This window comes from Panthera leo, chromosome A2, assembly GCF_018350215.1.
Source record: "Panthera leo isolate Ple1 chromosome A2, P.leo_Ple1_pat1.1, whole genome shotgun sequence".
Lineage (NCBI taxonomy): Eukaryota > Metazoa > Chordata > Mammalia > Carnivora > Felidae > Panthera > Panthera leo.
In genome coordinates, this window is record NC_056680.1 from 15,557,024 (window position 1) to 15,581,133 (window position 24,110).

Genomic DNA, 24,110 nt, shown 5'->3' on the forward strand with positions numbered 1-24,110 from the left:
ACGCACGTCATTAGAAACTTCTCGCCCTCTGGAAATCTGGGGCCTGCTGTAAGACTGCTAGGGGGCACCCTGATTTTCTTAAACGCAGCCGTCCCAGATTCTTTATACGGCAGGGGCGGTGGGGCAGGGTGATGGCCTCGGGGACGCAGGCTTCTCGGGGACCGTGTCCCCGGTCCTAACGCTCGCCAGCTGGACAACAGCCGCTTCCGTAAGTTTAAAGGTTTAGTGACAGTGAGCTCCTCTGTTCCCGGGGTCCTATACGGGGCCCCGAGTGGGGAGCCAGAGGGACCCGGGTTCCGGTACCTGCTTTGCTTTCCTTCCCTCCTCCTGAGCCTCGGTTTCCTCATCTGCCAACGAGGACAACCAGGCCTGCCCGCTGACGGGTGTGAGGCATACATCAGAGCATGGACTTGGCGGAGGGGGGACTGCTCCCTGAGGCTGCCTGTTTTCCGACTCGGTGGCGCCCCCTCCTGGACCGTGCAAGTCGGGAGCCCGCATGTGAGCACCAGACGCCAGGACAGGGCCTCCAGTGCTGAGCTGCCACCTCAGGGGCGGTGTGGCCTCGGGCGAGTCGCATCCCCTCGACTGTGAAGTGAGAAGGTGGCGGCCACTACGTGCGGGGCCCTCTGCTCGCAGGCTTCATGTGCTATCACCACGGCCACGTGAGGAAGCAGGGTGCTCCCCCTCGCACATGAGGAAGCCAAGAATCACACAGATGAAGAAACTTGGTCCAGGCCCACACAGGTCTGATAGGAAGCCATTACCTGTCCGCTCCACCAAACTGCCTTCCGTGGCGAAAATACGTTACTGTCCCCTTCGAGACGCGGCGGTGGAAACCGAAGCTCAGAGAGGTTAGGTAGCTCGCCCAAGACTGCACAGCAAGTAAGTCACGGGGCTGAGAGTTCTATCTGCCTTCAGAGGTGTGGAGACGGATGGAAATACTCCCCCCCTCCCCAAGCTATGCTAATGAGAAGAGGAATCAAGGATTAAAAAACCCAGAATGTGGGGCACCTGGGTGGCTTAGTCGGTTAAGCGTCTGACTCTTGGTTGAGCCTCAGGTCATGGTCTCGTGGTTCCGTGAGTTCGAGCCCATGACAGGCACTGTGCCGACCGCGTGGAGCCTGCTTGGGATTCTGTCTCCCTTTCTCTCTGCCCCTCCCCCACTTGCACTGTCTCTCTCAAAAATAAATAAACACCCTACTTTGTTTCTGTTCCACGGCCAGCACCACCCTGTGACACAGTATGTAATTTACTTGTGTATTTCTGTTTAATGTCTGCCAACCCCTGCTGGAATATAAGCTCAACAGGGGGGCTCTGTTTTGCTCAGTGATGTACTCCAAGGACCTAGAACATACCTGGCACCTAGTAGGTGCTGAATAAATACGTGTGAGTGAGTGCATGAGTACGGGACTCGATGCAGTGACTCATGCAGCCGTTGGACGCGACACAGAAGAATACGATACGTGAAAATACTCACGCCGTTGAAAAATGAGGTACCTAGGTATTTAAAAAAACCGGAAGGCTATCCGCCGAAGTGGTTTCCTTGTCTCTATTTTCCTATTTTTCTACAATGAAAACGTATTGCTCTTACAGTGAGAAAACAAAAAAGTTATTTTCAAAAAAGAAGAACACAGGGCCACGGGTGTGAGAACGGGATGACGCTAAGGGGACACGGGGGAACTTCTGACGGGGAGGGGACCGCTCTCCGTCTTCACTGTGGTCACACGGGGCTGAATCACTGTTCTTTTCTGGACCTATGTTCCCTCTTCGGCAGAACCGGGCCACGGAGCCGGGTGGGATCGGAGGCCCCTGAGATCACAGAAGCCACTGGCCGCGCCCGGCATGGAGCCTGGCGGGATGATTGACTACAGTGTATTAATTGTCAAAGTCTAAGCACTGTACACATAAAGGGGGAAGTTTACTGTCCACAGATTGTACCTTAAGAAAAAAGCACAGACTGGAGCGCCTGGGTGGCTCAGTCGGTTAAGCTTCCGACTTTGGCTCAGGTCGTGATCTCACAGTTCCTGAGTTCAAGCCCCACATCGGGCCCTGTGCTGACAGCTCGGAGCCTGGAGCCTGCTTTGGATTCTGTGTCTCCCTCTCCCTCTTCCCCTCCCCTGCTCACTCTCTCAAAAACAAACATTACAAAAAGTTAAAAACATAAATAAATAAAAGCACAGACTGCAAGCCATCATGGGTGCCGAGTCAGCCTGTGGGGTGCCCCCGGCTCTGGCACTGGAGGCCAGGGCTCCCCCTGTGGTGCTCCTGCCCCCCATACCCCCTGGGAAGCCCCTGCTCGGGGCTCAGTCACTCACATCAATTCTCCAGACTTCAGCAAGCAGACCTCAGCATCCTGCCCCAACGGCATGTCTTCGGTGTCCTCAGGGGTTAGCGAGCTTGACACGGCGTCCCTGAAACGTCACACACGAGAACACAGCCATTTTAGCCATCGGCACCTGGGGGTCCCACAGCCTTGGAGTCACGTGGCCAAGCTCAGAATGCCTGGGATCCTTCAGTCACAGAGGCCACGACAGGGGCTGTGGCAGGCTCTCCAGGCAGGGGCGAGGGGCTGGGGCCACGCGGGCAGGATGGGGAGAAGACCACGAGGCCTCAGTGGTTTCCCTGCTGGGGTTCTGGTGGGCATAGGGAGGGGCCGCCCGCAACACAAAGGACCACCGTCCGACCCCGCGCCAGCCAGCGGAGCAGTGGGCAGCACCGTGGGTCCCGCCTGGGGACGCATGACAGCCAAGCCTGCTCTGGCCCATCTTGGGGGCAACAAGGACAGACACCCAGGGAATGGTGCGGGCCAGGAGGGAGCCGAGGGGCACGGCCATGGGCAGAGAGTGGACCTAAGCCACGTCCACATCGCCTCTTTCCCTCACAGCCCACTATCGGCTGCACTGAGAGCCGGCGGAGGGTGCCAGCTGCCAATGAAGACACACCGTGCTTTCCGCACAGTGCCCTGTGGGACGCCGGGGCCAGAGGCGGAGGGCAGCACACGCCCTCTCGTAGAGTCCCCGCGTATTTACACAGTAAGTTCGAGGTTCTAGGAACCCTGCAGCAAAGTCATCTCCTGGATTTAAAGCTAGTGTTCCTGCATTTATTTGATCGTGGGACATTTGATTTTTTTTTTTTTAAGTTTTTTATGTGTATTTATTTTGCGAGAGAGTGAGCAAGCGCGGGGAGGGGCAGAGAGCGAGAAACCCATGCAGGCTCTGCCCTGCCAGCACAGAGCCTGACTCGGGGCTCGAACTAACGAACTGTGAGATATGACCTGAGCCGAAACCAAGAATCAGATGTTTAACCGACTGAGCTACCCAGGCGCCCTGATGGTGGGACATTTTAAGCCCTTCCTGAACCCCCTGCTCTGGGAGTGCAGACTGCAGGCCTCCTCCTCACTGACGGGGCCACAGAGGCACAGGCAGCTCCTGAGACGCGGGCCTGAGCCCCACGCCCCGACTCTGGCTCCCTGCTCACCCTGCCAGGCCCCAGTGTCCGCTCAGCCAATGGCCGAGAGGGGCGTCAGACCCAACCAGCTTGAGTGCACGGTTCTGCTTAGAGAGAACTTAGATCCAGAAAAGAAGAGCCATTTGCCCCGTGGGCAGGTGTCAATATGGAAGATCTCCCACCCGGCACAGCTTCTTCCCCAAATGTCACAATAACCCCCTTCTCAACTGCCCGGAGGGCTCTCCCCAGAGGTCTCTGGGGTGAGGTCAGTGCGCCCCAAACCGCCCCCCTCCCACCGCCAACAGGTACCCTTGCGTTCTCACCAGCCTGGCCCCTGGGGGACACTCACTCGACCTCTGAGGCCCTGAAGGAACTTGAGTGAACTCAGTCCTGCCCCATCCCACCCCACCCCACCCCGTCTACTGCTGAAGTGCCTGGAGAGGTCAGCCCAGGTCCGTGGTGGGGTGGGCACCGCACAGGACACTGACTCGGGCACAGGCCGCATCCCGCAAACGCTCTCCGTCTGAGGCAGACTTGCGCGCGCGCACACACACACACACACACACACACACACACACACACTCACACACACAGCTGGAAGCATCCTGCTGGAAGAAGGGGGGGGTCTCAGCATACACAGTGGCACGTGCGAGGTCAGTGACTGGCAGCAAGCGTCCGGACCACGTGCTCAGACAGCCCTCCGTCCACCAGCTTCACACCCACCTGGGCACCAAGTTCATGGCTCCACCCGGAGCGCAGCTGTGATTTGTGCTGGAAAACCGGTGTGCACGGCCGACGGCGCAGTCTGGGCGGCACGGCGGGCGGCCCTCAGCCATGCCTGGGGATCCTCGCGCTCAGCTGAGCTCAGGACCTGACCTGATACCGTCCCTGGGACACCAGGAATTCAAGAGAGCATAGCGGCTGAGGCCCAGAGCTTCCGCCTGGAGGCGGCAGCCACCACCTCTGCCTGCAGGGGATTCTCCGCCCGCCGCTGCTGACATTTCACTGCCAGGCGAGTCCCACGGCCAAGCCCACGACCACGACCACGGGGGCGGGACATTCATCCTTCCACAGGGAGAGGCACCGACACGGACAGGTCGGGATGCAAGATGTGCCCGTGGGGAGCAGCTGCAGATGGCCTACCTGAAGGTCCCCCTGAGCAGCCAGGGGCTCTCCGCGTGGGGGCAGAAAGGGGTGGTTTAGAGCAGATGACACCCAGCAGGTCTCCGCGAAGCCTGTCCCGGCTGTCATTCGCCTATGGGGCCGCGGCGTCGGCACACGTGGTGGTGCACCTGCACGGACGGCACGGTGTGCACAGTCTGGGGGATGCGACAGGCAGCTTCCCCGGGGGCAGATACACAGGCAGATGCAGCCTGCTCCCACCCGCGAGCCCTCCTTCCCACTCCTCCCTGCACCCTGTCTACCACGGCCCTGGTCACCCCGGGCCTTCCTTCTCTTCTCTGGGTCCTCTCTCTCCCTAGGCTGAGGGCCCTTTGGAAGTAGGCCCGGCGCACACGGGGCGGCCGCTGCCGTCTGCGGGAACCACGCGGTGCGCTCGCCGCTCGCTAAGCGACAGACGTAGGGGTGCAAACTGCTCGCGTGGAAATTCAGAAGAGGGCGGAGAAATGCTGACAAAGAGAAGAACCGAGGACAGGTCCCGGAGGGCTGGAGACCGGGTCACGCATGGTGTGGCAGATGCTGGGTTCGCAGGGCGCCCACTGCTGACTTACAAGGCCCCTCTGTCCAGGGGAGAGCCGGTGCTGCCCAGGGAGAGGCCTCTGGCCTCCCGGGAAGCCTCTGGCACGAGACGGAGCTTCAAGACGTCACGCCCACTTGCCACCGGGCTCAGCAGCCCCTCTGGCATTTAGCTCTGTCGGCTGCCGGAGGGTGAGATGGCTGTCAGGCACCGCCGCGAGTGGGTGGTGTCGGGGCCAGCACGGGGAGCTGCCTAGATAACCAGGCACCCACTAGCACCCAGCTGCCCGGCCAGGGCTGTCCGCACACAGTCCCCGTCGGTCGGCCAGCCGGCCGTAAGCAGCACAGCCCGTCTTCAGACACCCTGCCCTGCAGGGGCGGAGCGTGGCGAGCCCTGAGCAAGTGGGCACTCCAGAGGCAGGAGAGGCCGTGTGGCTCCAGGTGGGGTCGTCACTCCGAGGTGGTTCCAGCCTTGGCTTTATGGCTGTGACTCTGGTGCCCTTCCCTCCTCCGAGGTCTGTTGTCCCTTCTCCACGCGGGCGAAGGGGGCAGAACCAGATGGGCTCCAGGCGGTGCTGGCTTGAGGAGGCAAGGTGTTTCAAAGGACCATCCACGGCCTTCTCCACTCTTGCCAGGGAAGGCACGGCGAGAACATGCCTGCTGCTACTGAGGGCAAGCCTGGTCCCTCGCTGTCCCAGTCTGACCTCCTCCGTGCCCGCCTCCTTCTGTTGCTCTGGCAGCCACTGGCTTCCAGATCCAGAATCACAGAAGGTCAGTCAGTGCAAGAGGGTGTTCAAGGGACTGACTATACAACCCCCACCTGACGCCCACGGACATGGGGCTCCTGAGGAGCAGAAAGGGCCCAAGGCTGCTCAGGCCATTGCTTTCATCCTCGTCCAAAGTGCAGACACCGTGCGAGAGAAACAAGTAAGCAGGGATGGAATAAACTCCGACGTTGTAGTTGGTTCTCTTGGTTTTCCAGCATCAAGGATAAAAGATGTCCTAACCTGTCATTCCTCTTCCTCCAGCTCCCCATCTCCGACCACAACAAGCCCTGATGACCTGTGGGTACATGCTTCCCAGGGTAGGTCCCCAGCCCCTGCCGGCCCAGGCTGAGACCCTGCGTGAGGGAGCTGAGCAAGGCAGGCATGCGTGGGTGATGCCCTCTCGAGGGTAACGATTAGGGGCATAGAGGTTTCTTCTCAAGGGCTTTTCAAACTGTGGCTCGCGACCCGTTTAGTGGGTCATGAATCAATTTAGTAAGTTATGACCAACGTTGGAAGAAAGTGAACGGAAAGTACCAATATGGGGCACCTGGGTGGCTCAGTCGGTTGAGCGTCTGACTTCAGCTCAAGTCGTGATCTCACGGTTCGTGGGTTCGAGCCCCGCCTCGGGCTCTGTGCTGACAGCTTGGAGCCTGGAACCTGCTTCGGATTCCGTGTCTCCCTCTCTATCTGCCCCTCCCCCACTCGTGCTCTCTGTCTCTCTCTCTTCCTCAAAAATAAACATTAAAAAAAATTTTAAAAAAAAGTACCAATGCAACAGTATACTGCACGTTGAAAGGGTTAGTACTGTTTCACGAGGGTCTTGCTTTGCCTTTCTGTGCATGCACGCAACCCCTTGGGTGGTCCTGTAAAACGTGTCTCTTACTGTGGGATGCGGTAGAAAAGTGACTTTTCTAGATTAGGATTAAAACAAAATTTAAAATTAAATCAGAGGATTACAAACAAGCTTGAGAATGCCGGGGAACAAAAGCAAGGCCACTAGGGGGCACCCTAACTCCTACCAGAACAATTTCCTTCTGTTGCCACTGCGGTGTTTTTCTCAGAGACAAGTTCACTGCCCACAGGCCCTTCCTCCTCTCCTTGCTCTGGCCACAGGAGCCCACTGCTAGCTATGGTGACCGCTGACGACGTGTCACCCTCTCCCGCTGAGTTTCCATCCAGAGCCTGTGGTCGGGAGAGCTGAACTTGGCTTGAGGCACGCACACCTGTTTGTCAACTTGTTCCACCCTCTGGGGCTGGTCACCTTGGCGTCCCTCGGGGGTCCTGCCCCGCCAGTCTATGCTCAATAAATGTCTAGATTGCGTGCCCTGGGTAAGCTGGTTTCTGTCCCAAATGTCCCCAACAGAGGACATGACCAAGGTTCTACTTTAGAACCAAGTTAAGAATAAAGGGGACCAGCGGACAGTGAGGAAATCCCTGGCAATGCAGTCCAGGGGTCCATGCCTGCTTGGGTGAGGGGTCACAGGTGAGGTCCCCCCGGCTTGGTTCTCTACAATAGTTTCTGCTCACAAATCAAAATGCCTGCCTTTTCATTTAATTACTGTATTATTTCAATCCTGCAAGCTGCCTGGGGAAGCAGGTCCTCTGGCTGTTGGGACTGGCTGAGGAAGGAAAGGGTGCCCGAAAAGCCCCCCGTGGCCTAAGTCTCTTGCTGACATCCTTCCTAGCCTCGCTAAGCAGCCCTTTTCACTGTGCCCGATTACCCAGGGTCCACAGTCCCCAGAACAGCTTCTATCTGTGGTCAGGAGACGGCTCTCTGCTTACGACGTGCTGCCCAATTCAGCCGCCACCAGCCTCAAGGGGCCATTTGAACTCAAACTCATCAAAAATTTTAAAACGCCAACAATTTGGCTCCTTGGTTGCAGTGGCCACACTTCAGGTGCCCCACGGCCACTGTGTGGGGGCAGCGCGGACGGAGGACACATCCGTCCTCGCAGACAATGCTCGTGAACAGCACCGGCTTGCAGCACAGGGCTGAGCTGCGCGGGGAACCGCAGTGTGGGACCCGGGGGCATTTCCACATTTTACTATTCAAAGTAAATTCCCAGTAGTTTTCCTTTTAGTCAGTGGCTTCCTTTTTTACCCAAGTACCAAGCGATGAAGAACACTTGTTGGTATTTTATTTCTAATTACTTAGTAACCGCGGTCTGACTGCGACACCCAAAGCCGCATGCCTAGCCTCAGAACCAAGAGCCAGGCATCACTGGGCACGCCACTCCCAGCTCACTGCTTGGGCTATTTCTCTGAGGCTTCCGGTCCTAACTCATCCTCCACGGCCCCCGTCATCCGCCAGTGCTTTGCAGCTAGACTTCTGCCAGCAGCAGTGAACGCCTCACTCCGGGCTCCTGGGATGGACACTCACCCCGGGCTCTGGGTTGGGAACGTCAGGTGCCCGGGAAAAGCGAGCAGGTCGGCGCTGACTTCCAGGACAGATCCGCAGCAGGCGCGGCCGCTGCTTTCCGTCTGTTCTTCCCCCAGTTCTGCTTAGAAAACGTTTCAGTATTCCAGGGGGAAGTCTAGGACCTATGCCTGGGTGTCTGCCCGTAAGAATGCTTAGAGCTTGGTTTCAGAGAAAAGTAAGGTCTTCAAAACAAAGAGCACTCCAAATCGGCAGACAAGAAGTTGCAAGCGGGCGTTTTGTAAAGTGGTTGAAATAAGGTTCTGTGCCGCCCCCCCCACCCCGCCCCGACTCCGACGCTGTGAGCGGCTCCCTCCTCCAGCTCAGTTGCACGTCTTTCGCTGGAGAGCTTTCCCCTAGTGAAGGGTGACGACGTGCCCTCTCAAATACCTGCCCCCCCCGCAAGCGTGCGCACGGTGGTGGGGGGCACCGGGGTGAGCCCCGTCTCTTCCCACGGGGTGCAGACGCTTGCACGTCCGAGACAGCAGGGCATGGCCGCGTTGAGGGTGCTTGACAAGGCTCAGGCTGTTCTCTGTTCTGTGGACTGGTCCCAAACGACACAGCTGGCCTGTCCCCGGGGAAAAAAGCTCCTCTCTCCGAGCTCCGAAGGTTCCAAGATGAAAGGCTGGCTCACTCTTAAGGGATGTCTGCCGTAAAAGTCCTCTTTCAGAGGAGGGGTGCTTTGGCCCCGCTCGCCTGCGGTGTTTGGTTCAGCTCGTTCACCGTCCACTGGCCCGTGTCCCCCCACCGTCCGCCCAGAGGCAGACACCCCGCATAGCCTCCCGGCTCCTGCCCTCAGGGGAACATCTCGTTCGTGTGTACCAGTGTGGCGGGAGCGTTTGAACTAGTTCGTTCAAAAGGCCTTGAACATCCACTAGCGGTCTCCCAAGCCTCTGCTGAGACCCCCCGGATAGCTCCACGCTCACACGGACCCTCGTGACCTGGCGGCTCCGGGGGACAGGAGTGTCAAGGGCAAGCGAGCTCCTCTCTCGACCCTTCTGCTTACTCATCTGTGAAGGACGAGGGCTGGACGGCTAGGTGAGAAGCACCCAGAGCGGAGCCTGGCTCCTAGTGGAGCTGAGTGCTAGTCCCTAGGTCCTAGGCCGTGCCTGGCCCCTGCTCCCAGTGCCTGACACCCTGCCCTTAGGAAGAGCCACAGGAGCCCGTGTGACCAGCAGACGTGCACCGGCCACGGTGGGGACCGGGCTGAACGCGGTGCAGGGTCGGGGGGGGGGGGGGGGGGAGGCCTGGTGGCTCAGCGCGAGTCTGCTGCTGGGAAAGCAGAAATGGAGTCCACACCTCCAGAGACCTGGGTTTGTATCCTGGAAGCGCCAGTTTTTAGCTGTGTACACGCAGGGCTGTTATTTTGGCTGGGGTCCTCAGTGTTTCCATCTATAAAATGGGGATAACACTGACTTTGCAGGGCTGCTGTTTTTTGGACTGGGGGTCAGTGGCTATCAAGCATATCCAGAACCCAGGCCACAGCATGCACTTTGCAGTGGTCCAGACCCCAACGGTTCCAAAGGGACAGGACTAGCGAGTGAAGTAATCTTACGGTACAAATGCCACCATCGTCAGTGGGCTGCCTGGGCCAGACCTACTTACTGCTCCCCTTCGGTTTATAAACAGAAGCCCTCTCAGGTCCTGACAGACGACTGCGTCCACAGCCAGGCGGCAGGGAGGGTAGCGCATCGGAGCCACTGCTCCCTATCTCTGATCTCCCAAATTACGCGCGTGCAGGCGGGTCATGTGGATTCTGATGTACGAGGCAGGGGTAGGGCCGGGTCTCTTATGATCACCAACCAAGGGCTCTCAGAAGCTATTCAACGGAAACACGGACCACATCACAGACAGGTAGAGGCAGACCTTGTGCCGTGAACACTCATCTCTGCAACACGTCGACAGCGCCTCTCCACTGGTGAGTCATCCGTCTTCTTTAGAGTTAAAAGGCAGGTGCTAACCCCGGCTTGCTGGGGTCCTCTGATCCCTGCCCGTGGTGCAGTACCGTGTAAATGCCCGGACTTTAGAGCCCGACGGCTCTCGGTCTGAATTCTGCCTTTGCCCCACGACTAGAGAATTGTGGAGATGACTTAGCGTGGTTCGGGGCACACAGTCCGTGCTCATAAGCTGACGGCACTGGGGGTGCCCTGCCCGGGAGACCAGGACAGGCTGGCCACTGTCCACATCTGTTCACAGAATAATCTCTCCGTCTCCATTTTCATTTCTTCTTCATTATATAATTTGCAACACTGGCTGCTCTCTCAGGTGGCTGTCTAGTTTCTTTTCTCAAGGTAAGTCAATATACCACTGCAGAGACTTCAGAGAAGGCGAGACTTAGGGGGAAGGGAAAGAAGTCAGCCCCGACTCCACAGCCAGACGCAAGCTGCTGATCAATTCTGGGCTTTTTTTTTTTTTTTTTTTACTGTTTTAGAACATATAGTCAAAACTGGGGTGCCTGGCTGGTTGAGTCGTGGAGCGTGCGACTCTCCATCTCGGGGTTGTGAGTTCAAGCCCCACGTTGGATGTGGAGCCTCCTTAAGATATATGCACATCTGAGGAAAAGGTCTGTGGCTTTTAGGAGATTCTCAAAGGGGTTTATGATCAAAGGAAGTTCAGAATCACGACCAATTTTTACATCCTTTTGGACACCCATTCATTGGAATACTTAACAGCCAATGCTAATAGTGCAGACTTACTCTGTTGTGAGAAATTTAAGCGTACTGCTTTCTCCCGACTCACCAAAAGCACTTCCTAAACCTAAACATAGTTTGCGCTATATTCTATTTTCTGTCTGGATTGTAACTTGCTGATTTGTTTCGTATCAGACATTTACACTGCTTCCAAAGCTGAATACTGTGTTACTTGAAAAAAAAAAAAAAGTTGCATAGATCAACACAGGGCTTTGGCTACTCAAGACAAAGAAATGAATGATCTTAACCTTTCTGGAAGGGAAACTCATTCTCAGTTACTCAATCTGCACAGAGCTGGGCGGTTCCAGTCCGTCGGCACAGCACCCAAGTTTGCCAATTATCACAAGCGAGTTTGCACGGGCCCTTTGAGGAAACGTGTAACGCCAGCGCCAGGAGGATTTTCTTGTAAAAAGGCAAGAGGGAGGCAGGCAATCATGGAGATGTGATGTTACTCTTAAGGAGAGCAGAGCCACCTGTGCACGTGCTAAGGGCTGAAAAAGATGTTTCTGTCCCCGCGTGAGGCAGGAACACACACACATCATCTGACCTACTTAACCCAGGAGTCCGAACGGCTGGCGGGGTGGCGTTATTACAGCTCGTCTCTCACCCTTACTGATCTCACATCTTGTGGTTGAGGGGCAGGGGCTTTTCACGGAGGCGTCTTACCCCAAGGCGAGCTTCCTCCTTGCAGAGAAAGGGCACTCTGTTCCCAGGAGGACCGGCAGGGCTGATACTGTCTCCAGTCAGGACAAGGAGTCCTCAAGTCGATCAGAAAGGAAGACGTGATCTCTCCTTGTACATGCCCTTGTCTGGCTGGCTGACATTCTGCCTTTGCTACACCAAATGCCTATTCTTCTCAAAACGCCTTCTTGAGGTGCTAGCGAGGTATGGCCCTGGGTCACCGGAAATGAGCCGCTGCGTGCCGGCTCTCTGCAGGTCAGTGACCTGGCACCCCAGGGCCGGTGCTGCCGTAGCCGCCTCTGCTCTCATGCCCGAGTACATCACCCTCGCGTCCTGTCCCTGCTCCTCGTCAGGGTCACAGGGCAGAGGGAAGTGACGGCCCTGAAAGGCCGGGAGCCCCGGGCAAGAAAGGCGGCTGTGGTGGCTGCTTCCTGCCTCACTGCAAGGCTGGCCCCCCGCTGGCGGGCCTTCCATTTGTTCAAGGAGACCCCTTGGGCATAAACTGCTAGTCTCGAAAGCTAAAGTGATGTTCCCTTCTGGGGAGATGCTCCGTTTAAGAGGGTCCTGGGGATCAAGAAGTCTTCAGGAAACCAGGCTCCGGTGGAGGAGGGTCGTGTGACGGGCGGTGAGGGGCCGGCTGGGCTGGGGCTGGGCTGGGAGGGCAGCTGCCCGCTTCCCCGGCCGTGACCAGCTCAGCCACAGTGCTGGGCAGCTGGGGCTTCCCATGCCTGTCTCCCCACCTCCTAAATCTAGGCAGCTAAGGGCAAGAAAAGACAGAACGGACCGTCTACCCTGGTGGGAGAGGGTCAGCCCGAGAGCCCCTGTTGGTCTGCAGAAGTCTCCTCAATGGTGGAGCCCCCGGGGAGGGGGGCTACTTGGCTTAGCTTCCGCAGTTAGCAGCTCAGGGCTCTCATTCAACAGAAAATGAGGCACAGGATGGGCGGACGAAGGCAGGCCTGACCATGAGAGAGCAGTTCTTGGGGCGCCTGGGGTGGCTCAGTCGGTTAAGCTTCCGACTTCGGCTCAGGTCACGATCTCGCGGTTTATGAGTTCAAGCCCCGCGTCGGGCTCTGTGCTGACATCTCGGAGCCCGCAGCCTGCTTCAGATTCCGTGTCTCCCTCTCTCTCTCTGCCCCTCCCCAGCTGGTGCGCGTGCGCTCTCTCTCAAAAATAAATATTAAATGAAAATAGGTTTAAAAAAAAAAAAAAAAGCAGTTCTACCCTTCCAGGAGGGCAATGCCCACACTCCACCACACGGTGACCTTTGGCTTCAAGGCCAGCTGGCACAGGATTTTATGGACTGTGCATGGGGGTCAGTTATGTGTTGTCTGTGAGGCGGGTGACAGCCTTAGAATCTTAGGGCCAATTCAGGGTCCCTCATCCCGCCCAGGCAATCGCCCCTCAGCTCTGGCTGTCTCCAGGGTACTGGAATGTGCTGCCACTGACCGGAACTCAGGTGGGTGGGTTCAGGAGATGGCTACGCGCCCCCTAAAAGTGGGGCAACAGGACTGTGGGAGGACAGGAGGTGTCCCCCTCGGCCCTGACTGGAGTTCCCGTGTCTGCCTCCCAGGTGCTCATCAGAACGCACGCCATGGCTGAGTATGACTACGTGGACCCCGGCTTCTTCAACACCTCCAGCGACGGCAGCCGGGGGCACGAACGCTTCTTGGAGTTCCGCAAGGTCTTTCTGCCCTGCATGTACCTGGGGGTGTTCATCTGTGGCCTGGCAGGGAACGCGCTGGTGCTGGTCATCTACGTCTTCTACCAGAAGCTGAAGAGCCTGACGGACGTGTTCCTGGTGAACCTGCCCTTGGCCGACCTGGTGTTCGTCTGCACCCTGCCCTTCTGGGCCTACGCGAGCATCCACGAGTGGGTCTTCGGCGACGTCCTGTGCAAGACCCTGCTGGGCATCTACACCTTGAACTTCTACACATCCATGCTCATCCTCGCCTGCGTCACCATTGACCGCTTCGTCGCGGTGGCTCGGGCCACCAAGGCCTACAACCAGCAGGCGAGGCGGATGGCCTGGGGCAAGGCCATCTGTCTGTTCATCTGGGGGGCCTCCCTGCTGCTTTCGCTGCCGCAGATAATCTACGGCCACGTCCTCTATCTCGACAAGCTCGTCTGTGGTTATCACGACGAGGAGATTTCCACTGTGGTTCTCGCCACCCAGATGACACTGGGGTTCTTCCTGCCCCTGGTCGCCATGATCGTCTGCTACTCGGTCATAATCAAGACTCTGCTTCGCGCCCGAGGCTTCAAGAAGCACAAGTCTCTGAAGGTCATCTTCCTGGTGGTGGCCGCGTTCCTGCTGACCCAGACGCCCTTCAACCTCGTGAAGCTAATCCGCAGCACGAACTGGGAGCACTACACCATGACCAGCTTCCACTATGCCATCATCGTGACGGAGGCCATCGCCTACCTGCGGGCCTGCCTTAACCCCGTGCTCTATGCCTTTGTTGGCTTGAAGTTTCGGAGGAACTTCTGGAAACTCGTGAAAGACCTCGGCTGCCTCCCTTACCTGGGGGTCTCAGGTCAATGGAAGTCTTCCGACGATGCCTCCAAGACCTGTTCTGCCTCGCATCACGTGGAGGCCACCAGCATGTTCCAGCTGTAGGCCTCGGCCGGGCTTGGAGAGCCGCTCAGGAGCTTATAGGAGCATGGCTGTGCGCTCTGGACGCCACGAGGAAGGCTTTGTTTAGGACTTACGCATTCTCACGGAGAAGGCATGCGGCAGCCGGTGTGGGAGCCTGCTTCTCGGGCATGAACGCAATCTGCTCTCTTCTCAAACCCTCAGGCCTAAAGCTCAGGGTTGGGGGAAGGGCTCTAAAACCCGGAAGGGCTTTCCTTCCTCCATCCCCAAGAATGCTGGCTCCAAGGGAATGAAGTGCGACCCTTAAGACCTTAGGCCCTCCTCCGTGGGGGCTGGGACCAGATGCTGAAGGGGGAGCATGGCCACAAAACTGCTGAGGGCAGGTGACACTCCAGGCTCTCCGGTACAGAAGGTTCTTCTGGCCACTGGGAAGCGGGGAGACGAGAGCAGCCATGAAAACGAGGGCTCGTCCATCTGGCTCAGACCTCAATCGCCAGGTACCTGACAGAAATGAGATCAGGTTCTGCCTCACCTTCGGGTTAAGCCTTTATATAGAGAGATGATTATGTTCTCTTCAATTAATCTCGGAAGGAGGAACACCAGGGGACATGAACGGGCCCAAACAAATTACTCAGCTGAGGTCCCAGCGGTCCACAGGATGCTAGGAGAACGTGCAAAGCAGAGTTTACGACCATCATGGATCTAAGCAGCAGTTCTGAATCGGATTCTTGGGTGGGTTTGCTCATTTAAAAACTAAGCTGTCCAACGCCCGACATGCTCACACGCAGATAAATCATGTATCAGTGTATGTAGGATACAAACACATGCATATCAAATGGCATATGTCTTTCGTGGCTACGAAATAAAACCCTTTTAAAGTCTCCAAGCTATGTTTATCCCCAGGCACGTTTTACTTTACCGTATGCTTGGCACATACTGGAGGTGATTACTTGTGGGCTCAGAGCATTGGGAAAGCAGTTAAAATTGTGAACTTTGAGGGCACGGCCCGATCAAGGAAATGGAACACACCAGTGATAATGCTTTCACCGTGGCTTTCAACCTCCCGCCCAAAATGTGACGTACGCTCGTGTCACCTCTGTGACATGGTCACACGATGAAGCAGTTCTAAATGGCAGACGCTTGTGTGTGGTTTTTAGATTAGATCCTTGTAGTCATCTGCTCTATCGGCTTAAAGTTGCCTTTCTGGCTCATGCTTCGCAAAACCACTCACCAAACTGGAGAGGACCAATCACCTACGGTGAGAGAGCGAGCGAGCGAGCGAGCGCACAGGCAGGGCGGTGGGTCCGACCCCGCTGAACGGTCGGCTACGGGGCTGGCGTGGAGCCCTAGCTCCGGTGCTCACTGGTGAGCATGACCAGCTGGCAATCTCTTAGCCTCTTTTGTTTTGGTGAGACACGGGCCATAACAGCCCCCGCCTCTGGGGGCTGTGGGGGGGGGGGGGGGACTTGGGACAGTGCATACAGAACCGTTAGCACAGGGGGCACTCGGGGGTGGGAGGGCCCCAAAGACGGCAGTGACAGCTCAAGACCTAGTGACACACGGAGGCCGCAGGTCTGTCCCGTGCAGGTTGGCAGGGCGCGGGAAGGGCGCCTGGCATGTCACACGCCACCCTGGTCCAGCTGCGCACAGGCGGGGCCTCGCAGGCCCACGTGACCCCCGTACCGTCTCACACTCGTGCCTAAATGCACCCTGGAGGGCGGCAGCCTCACGGGACACAGGCCCTGTGGACTGAGCGCTTCCTTGCACGGCAAACTCTGCCCTTTCTATGGTGACAAGCCTGACTTTTATCTTCTTTAAATTGGCTTCAAATACAAAAAAAAAAAAAAAAAAAAAGCAGCAGGAAAAAAAATAAAAAGTACAAACTGGCTTAAAAGCGGGAGTTTCACATGCCCGCCTCCTTTGTGCGTTCATCTCAAGGGTTAGCACTTCTGATGGAGGGGCCCCCGGCCCCTCACTTCCCCAGAACGAGAGATGGAGGCCCTGCCTGGAAAGGAGGACGTGAAGAAGCCATAACCGGGGGCCCCGCAGCCGTGCGGCGTGACGGGCAGAGCAGGGCTCCGGCCCTGTGCGTCCCGGGATGAGGTGCTCGGCCTCCTAGGGCCCAGTTCACCATCTGCACCATTGGCTGAGGGCGGCCCTCCCTCCAGGAGTGCCCGTGAGGCCCGGACGGCGCACCGTGGGGGCCAAGCTGGGGGCTGCCTGGCCGAGGCAACGGGGCCGCTGGGCTCTCCCCAACCAGGTGCCTGCTGGGCTGAGGCAAACCAGACCAGGCACCCGTCGGGCCGCGCCCCGCCCCAGGCCTGGGTTATATGCCCTCTCTCCAGGCTCCCCGCAAAAAGGCTGCGTGCGTCCTTCTAAGGCTTAGGAAAACCCAGGAATGGCACAGCAGCAGAATCTTCCTTTACCTTCTGTGTGTTCTCACTCACTGGCCCTATACTCCTCTGGACTCTCATCTGCTACGCCTGAGAGTCGGGACTCTCCTCAGCCCTTCCCTGGGTACAGGGCAGTGCTGGCAACAGAGGCCGGCACAGCCCGCGTCGGGAGCGGAGGCCTTTGGCGACGTGACTTCGTTCTGTCCACACAACAGCCCCACGGGGCGCAAGTTCCCGGCCTCGGTCCTGCTCTGCTCCTCCCCTGACTGCTCACACGCAGCAGCACGCGATGGGGCGCAGGTGGGAGCGGGGGCTGTAGAAGGGTGGGCCAGTCTGCCTCGAGCGCGGCCTCGGGGTCCGCGGGCAAGCTACTCCCTCGCCATGTCCCCGACACTTCAGGGCCGTTAGCGGTCCCGCGTGGCCGCACAGACAGGTGGTGAACATGGGGTGACCCCGATTCCAGGGGCCGCCCGGGAGCCAGAAGCCCAGGTGATCTCAGTGAGCATTCCGGACGGAGGGATTGGTGCTGCGGGAGAGAACGGCTGAAGCCTCCCCTGCTGGCGGGGTCCAGGAGTGGAGGGAGTGGTCGCTCTCACCTCCTCCCCCAAGGGGCCCCCCAGGCGGTGCCTCTTTCCTGCGCCCGGTCCTCCACGGTCCGTGGGGACTCCCAACTCCGAGCCGCGCGAGGCCTGGCGCGCTCGTCCCCATGCTTCAGGTGAGTAAACTAGTTCAGAGAGATTAAGACCCACCAAAGCTCACCCGGCACAGCCAGGGCTAGGACTCCGGTGAACAGCCCCTTTCTCTGCCCCCAAGTGTTGGCCAACAGAGGTTTCCTGCAGCGGATGCGCTCAAGGTACTGGCCAGCTCCGTCCTCCTCACGAAGGGGGAGAACGCTGGGCTAACCCGAGCACAAGGTGGCTTTTTGCCTTCACGGTCACTACCGTATCCTGTTCTCATTTTGTGTCTGAGATACAGGCGTCCCATCTCCTGGCCAGTGATCAACCGACCCCAGCCCCCCAGCAAAGCACTCTGACCGGGAAGTACCAGTTAGTTACAAAGCAATTACTGGCAAAGGTGTCCCGAGGGTCAGGGACAGTCTCGACGAGTTTAGCTCAGTGTCACTGGGCACTGGGAGAGGTTTTCCTTGGAGAAATACTGGGGTACCAGGCGCAAGCAGGAGACGGGCCCGGCTCAGCGCCTGGCATCACAACGCACGCGGGACATCACAGAAACGAGGCGCCTCCATGGGAGGCCTCCCAGGCGCCAGGCACCAGGCTCGGCGCTTTACACGCACCCTTCTCATCGAATCTTCCTGCCGGTCCCAGAGGGGGACGGTCCCCATCTCTCCTAGGGGAGGGCACTGAGTTCGGGAGGCTGCGGTACCCCAGTCCACGGAACCTGGAGGTGGCAGCTTACGCTCCGACCAGGTGTCGGATTCTGGAGATCAAGCTCTTCACGGCCGTATGGCCTGTTCGTCTCGTGACCAGAAGGGGAGGCCAGGCCGGGGTGGAGGCAGAGCGGAGGCCGAGAGACCCAAGGCCCAGCCCTGCGACGGGCTGATGAGAGCTTTCTCTCCATCTCCACCTGCCCCTCGGTGCCGAGCACAGAAGGACACCTGGTCCCTGGAGAAGGCCGAGGGGGAGCTCGGCTGAGCGTGGGGAGCGGGTGCGGATAGGCTCGTCTGGAGGGCTCTGAAGAACGCCATCTTTTCTCCCCAGGGAAGGGGTTGTGCTTCTGTTTCTCATCAGTGGGGCCAGTGGGAGGCTGCTCAGGGGTGTGGGGACCTCTGCCTGTCCCCTCACTGCCAGGAAGGGCGAGGCAGACAACTTCATTGCCCGCAGAATGTGTATACGTTGCAGGGCGGGAGGCAGAGCACAGGCTTCTGATGTGTACATGGGGAAGTGGGGCCCTGAGAAGAGAAATGAACTCTTTGGAATGAACCTCAAGCCTGTGGACGGAGGGAGGGGTTCTGGGCTCAAAGCCTAGTGCTGACACTTACAACCCCGTGCCCTGGAGTGGCTTATCTGGCCTCCCGAGGCTTCAGCAGCTTTACCTGTAAAATGAGGACCGTAATCCCTAAGCCTCAGAGGGCTGGGCAGGGACCGAGCGAGGCCACGCACAGAGGCGGCCGGCACAGGAAGGTGCCCGGCAGAGTGGCTTTCGACAACACGGCTTCCAAGCAGCCTTCTTTCCTCTGTGGATTTGGACACACCCGGTGTTCAATCCCTTCCGGATCACTCCTTACTTTGGACTTGCCGATTTCTTTCTCGAAGTTTCCCATCAGGGAGGCTTACGCAAATCCAGGCTTACCGCCCGCACTTTTTCAGGGTCCTGGCGTTTCTGATCGGTCTTAGGAAGAAAAAGAACGTACGACAAAGCTACCAGAGACACTTGGGTCTTCTCTGATGCACAGAGATGGCGTGTGAGGGTGCAGGCCCTTAGCTGAGTAGCAGAGGCCGCAGGGACCGCAGGCTCCCGACTGCCAGGCCCAGATCCACCCTAGGGGCCGCGGGCCAGCGCACTGGTGGTTTCCTTTCCCTGGGACACTTCCCGATTTCCCGGGACCGAAACACAGGTATTTGTCAGCGGTCAGAGCGCCTTCTGTTTCTGTTCTTACTGGCAAAGGAGAAGGTGAGGGGCGAGGGAAAGAGGGAGCTGCGGGGGGTCACTCTCTCCTGCAGGCGACAGCCAAAGGCCGTCCTCCCAGGTCTGGAGGCCCCAGTCCTGCTCACCTCACCACCTACCCACCTGGCGGGGAGTACAGTTGCCAGGTGATGGCGGCTCCGTGGCTCAGTGCCCTTGGGAGAACACTGCAGGCTATGGGGTCAGGGGCACTTCAGGAGGCGGGGGTTCCAGGAAGGGAAAGGCAAGGCCCAAAACCGCGGAAGCAGCACTGCACAGGGGCTGATGGGCTGGGTGATCCTGTGGGCTCTCTCCATGAGGCTACAACACGAGCGTTTGGTCACCCTCCAGTCAGAGAACAGGGGAGTGCGGAGGGATACACGTAAGCCTAAAATTTCTTGCACTGAGTGCTCCGTGAGGATTCAATACATCTCCTGCACGGCAGAAATCCTGGCTGATTAATCCTAGCCCTCCTCTGAGTCCTGGGCAGGAAGAGAGGGGCAGAGATGTGAATGTGGGTATTGGCCAGGTGCATCACGAAACTCCCTAACTGGAGGGAAAGTGGGTCGAGAAATGCCTGGACCCAGGGGGGGCCATGTAAATTCTTTCTTGGTTTTTGAGCAGTCTGTGCTTTGTTGTAGAAACCGCATTTAAGCCCGATACCAGGGGCTGAGAGACGCTGAGCAGGGCTGCCGTGGGGGGTGGGGGGCTTGACCTTTTCCTGTGGGTCCCCTTGGCATAAACTCTTGACACGGAAACATGGTGGCACTTCGTGAGGTTACCTCATATTATTTAAAAATTGGCCTTTGCAAAACTCTCCTCGCAAACCTGGTTGGAAAACAGCTGGCCTGGAAAAACGGGAAGACTGGTGGAGAGTAAGTACCAACGGACCAGCAGGACACAGAGAGACACGAGGGGTGCACGGCGGGGCAACCGGGTGAAGAGGCAGTGGGTGGGTGGCCGTCCGCAAGCCCAGGACCCTCACCTGGAACTTCCAGTCTCCAGAACTGTCCCGAGCACTGTTCTGAGGCACCTTCCCTTAAGCAAAGACAGCCAATCCTGCTTCCAGAGTCTCACTTTCCTGGTCCTTTAATCAGGAGGCACAAGGGCCCGACACCCAGTGAGCACACAGGAAGTAAAGGTGAGGTCTACTCACTGTTCGGGCATGTTAGGGTCGAGGGAGTCAGTTTCGGTGGGTGTCTCAGGCGAGGAGCCCGACTCCTGAATCTGGCACAGCTCCTCATCGGTGATGATGTCAAACGCGGCATCGTCCGGCGGCCTGCAGTCCGCGTCTACACCTGGGCCACAGAGGCGGGTGGGGAGAGAAGAGACACATGCAGTTACGCACAGGATGGGGAGGGGACGCCGGGAGGCGAGGGGCTGTACCTGTGCGGGATGGGCCACCGGGACACGCTCTAAGTGCCCGCTCAACCCACAGCTACTCTGTCTGGATGGGAGAGAAATGGCTGCTGAGACATTCCAGAAAGCGGTGGGGCCTACAGGGAAGCTGAACACATGAATTAAGAGATTGCTCTGAAGTTCCTCAGTCGGGTCTTAAAGAGATTCAAGCCCTTACATATTCTCTGAGGCCTCTTATTCAGAAACAAACAAACAAAAAACCTGTCAAAACCTCATCAGGAAAGAACCTAACAGAAAAGTAAACACACTTCTCTGCTGCTGAGTCCTTGCTCCCGAAGACACAGACACGACTTGTTTATGCCTCCTTTGAAACCAAGATTCTGTCTGGATCCTGTCTTTCCATCTCCATCCACTGGGGGATGGGAAAGACCCTCCCTCTGCCCGAGGTGGCAGTGACCGCTTTGCTTCCGACTGGGGGACTTGTGTCTGACTTTGCAGGTCACTCAGTAGGAGGGACGCCGTATGGACATTCCTGTGCCAGCCACCTACCCACACGCACGCTCCTGGATACAGCATGGAAAATGTGACAGCAGGCCTGAGGCGAAAGAAAGGCAGACAGAAGGGAAGATAGAAAAAAAGGAAAGACAGAAAGAAATGCAGATAGACAAGGAGACAGGAAATGTCAGAAATCAAAACAAGTGACCTCGGGACTCTGGCACGGTGCCACCCTCTGTCATCACTGGAACACCTGCCTGTGAGTCAGGGCAGGGGAGACTCCTGGACTGTTTAGCAAGAACAGTTCACGAGAGCTCCAAGTTTCCAGCCGGTTCCACCACAGGGCTAGTGGGACAGGCCATGCTCTAGGAAGAGCAGCAGGACGTGGGGCTTGAGACACAGGCTGAAGAAGGAGACCAGAGACTGGTTTCCTTCCATAGACCCAGTCACACTTCTGAATCTACCTTCTGAGGCTGGTAGAGAGAAGGAAGGAGGATGACAAAGGAAGGGACAATGAGCACCAGGTGCCCCAAACGAGGGAGATTCACTGAGAGCAATCAAAGGAGACTTAAACAAGTGGAGAGCTATACATGTTCACTTACTGGAAGACTCAATTTTGTTAACATGTCAATTCTCTTCGACGTGATCTAGAAAGCACATCTCAGTCAAAATTTCAGCAGGATTTCTTGTAGAAGCTGACAAACTAAATTCTAAAATTTACACGGGTACACGAAACCATCAAAATCCCACAGGACAAAACAGACAGCAACCTCTTTGACCTCAGCCTCAGCAACTTCTTACTAGACATGTCTCCAGCGGCAAGGAAAACAAAAGCAAAAAATGAACTATTGAGGCCTCATCAAGATAAAAAGCTTCTCTACAGTGAGGGAAACAACCAACAAAACGAGGCAACCGATGGAATGAATGGGAGAAGATATCTGCAAGCGACCTATCTCCTAAAGGGGGAGTATCCAAAACCTATAAAGAACTTGTCAAACTCAACACCCAAAAAGCAAATAATCCAGTGAAGAAACGGGCAGAAGGCATGAAGAAACACTTTGCCAGAGAAGACATCCAGATAGTTTCACAGACACATGAAAACATGCTCACCATCACTCGCCGTCAGGAAAATACAAATCAAAATCACAATGAGACAGATGCCACCTCACACCTGTCAGAATGGCTAAACTTAACTCAGGAAACGACAGCTGTTGGTGAGGACGCGGAGAAAGGGGAAGCCTCTGGCACTGTTGGTGGGAACGCAAGCTGGTGCAGCCGCTCTGCAGGATGGAGGTTCCTCAAGAAACTGAAAACAGAACTACCCTATGACTCGGCAATTACACTACTGGGCATTTATCCAAAGGTTATAGGAGTGCCGACTTGAAGGGGCACATCTACCCCACTGTTTATAGCAGTGCCACCAACAACGGCCACGTTACGGAAAGAGCCCAAGTGTCCATCGACTGCTGAACGGATAGGGAAGATGCGTGTGTGTGTGTGTACGTGTGTGTATACACACATACGACGGGGTATTACTCGGCGATCGAAAAGAATGATACCTTGCCATCTGCAACAACACGGAGGAACTCGAGTGCGTTATGCTAAGCAAAGTAAGTCAGTCAGTGAAAGACAAGTATCATACGATTTCACTCATCCGTGGAATTTAAGAAACAAAACAGATGAACTTAGGAAAAATAAAAACACAGAGGGAGGCAGACCATAAGAGACTCTTATAGACAGAGAAAGACTGAGGGTTGCTGGAGGGGAGGTGGGGGGGCGGGATGTGGTGGGCATTAAGGAGGGCACCTGTTGGGATGAGCACTGGGTGTTATATGTAACTGATGAATCACTAAATTCTATTCCTGAAACCAATGCTAGCCTATACGTCTAGTCAGCTAACTGGAGTTTAAGTTAAAAAGAAATAAAATAAAATTTACATGGATATGCAAAACACCTAGGATAGCCAACACTCTGATAAAGAACAAAACTAGAGGGGACCCGCTCTACCTGCTTTGAAGACTCATTAGAACACCATGGTGATCTCGACAGTGTGGTATTGGTGAAAGAGAAGGCACATGGATACATGGGATGAGTCAGAAAGTCTGGATACAGACCCACATACATAAGAGCAATTGATTTTAGAAAATGGTGCAAAGGCAGTTCTATGAGAATGGACTTGTTAACCAATGGTGGTGGAAACACTGGACAGCCGTATGCAAAAAAATGAATCTCTACATGTGGCTTGTAGCATACACAAAAATCAATTCAGAATGGATCACAGACCTAAAACCGTGAAATTTCTAGGAAAAACAAACAAACCGGGAGATCTTTGTGTCCTTAGGGTAAGCAAAGATAGATATGATCCCAAAAGATAAGAAAAAAATTGATCCATAAGGCAAAAAAAAAATTGATGGATCGGACTTCATGAGAATTCCAACCTTCCGTGTTTTGGAAAACGTTTCCGCTCTTTGAAAGGTGAAAAGACGGGTTTCTGGTTGGGAAAAAGGTATCCGTGAAACAGATCTATTAAATAAGTTCTACCCAGAATCTATACAGGACTCCCAAAACTTGATAAAAAAGAATGAAAAACGCGTTTGAGAAAGATACTGTTTGAGGAAGGCTGTGTTCACAGTGCATCCTGCCAACTCGACGCGGTTCTTCGTACCCAATATACAGAACGGGGCCTGCCAACCTCCTTGATGGTCCAGTTAAACAAGAGGGGAACTCACGGGATCTCGGAAGGCTGGCTGACCTGCGCCCAGGCAGAGGCCAAGGAGGAGCCCAGAGGGACCAGCCGCGGGAGACGGTGCTGCCTGAGCCGGGCCCAGCCTCGCTCCTGCCCCTGCCGTGTCAGGCCTGCCTCGTTGCTAGTCTGTATCCCCAGGGCAGTGCCGAGAGGGCAGCCTGGCCCGCCCGGCGGGGCTGTGCTGGGAGCAGGGGCAGAGGGAACCG

At 56.6% G+C, this 24,110-nt stretch overlaps 2 protein-coding genes across 2 annotated transcripts in view; one reads left to right on the forward strand and one right to left on the reverse strand.

Moving 5' to 3' along the window:
* FYCO1 (FYVE and coiled-coil domain autophagy adaptor 1) overlaps positions 1–24,110 on the reverse strand; it is a 74,318-nt gene that overhangs the window by 11,875 nt on the left and 38,333 nt on the right. The window contains exons 14-15 of the mRNA XM_042929081.1: positions 20,461–20,602; positions 2,316–2,411 (exon numbers count right to left, since the gene is read on the reverse strand). Of these exons, the coding sequence (XP_042785015.1) occupies positions 2,316–2,411; positions 20,461–20,602 (238 nt within the window). The remainder of the gene's footprint in view (positions 1–2,315; positions 2,412–20,460; positions 20,603–24,110) is intronic.
* On the forward strand, positions 10,171–14,313 carry CXCR6 (C-X-C motif chemokine receptor 6). The gene is made up of 2 exons (XM_042929082.1): positions 10,171–10,243; positions 13,267–14,313. Exon 2 carries the CDS (start codon positions 13,288–13,290, stop codon positions 14,311–14,313), a length of 1,026 nt encoding a protein of 341 aa, XP_042785016.1. The 5' UTR covers positions 10,171–10,243; positions 13,267–13,287.

Excerpts from the sequence above, each read along its gene's own strand:
- CXCR6 (XM_042929082.1), top strand. The coding sequence starts at position 13,288 with ATGGCTGAGTATGACTACGTGGACCCCGGCTTCTTCAACACCTCCAGC.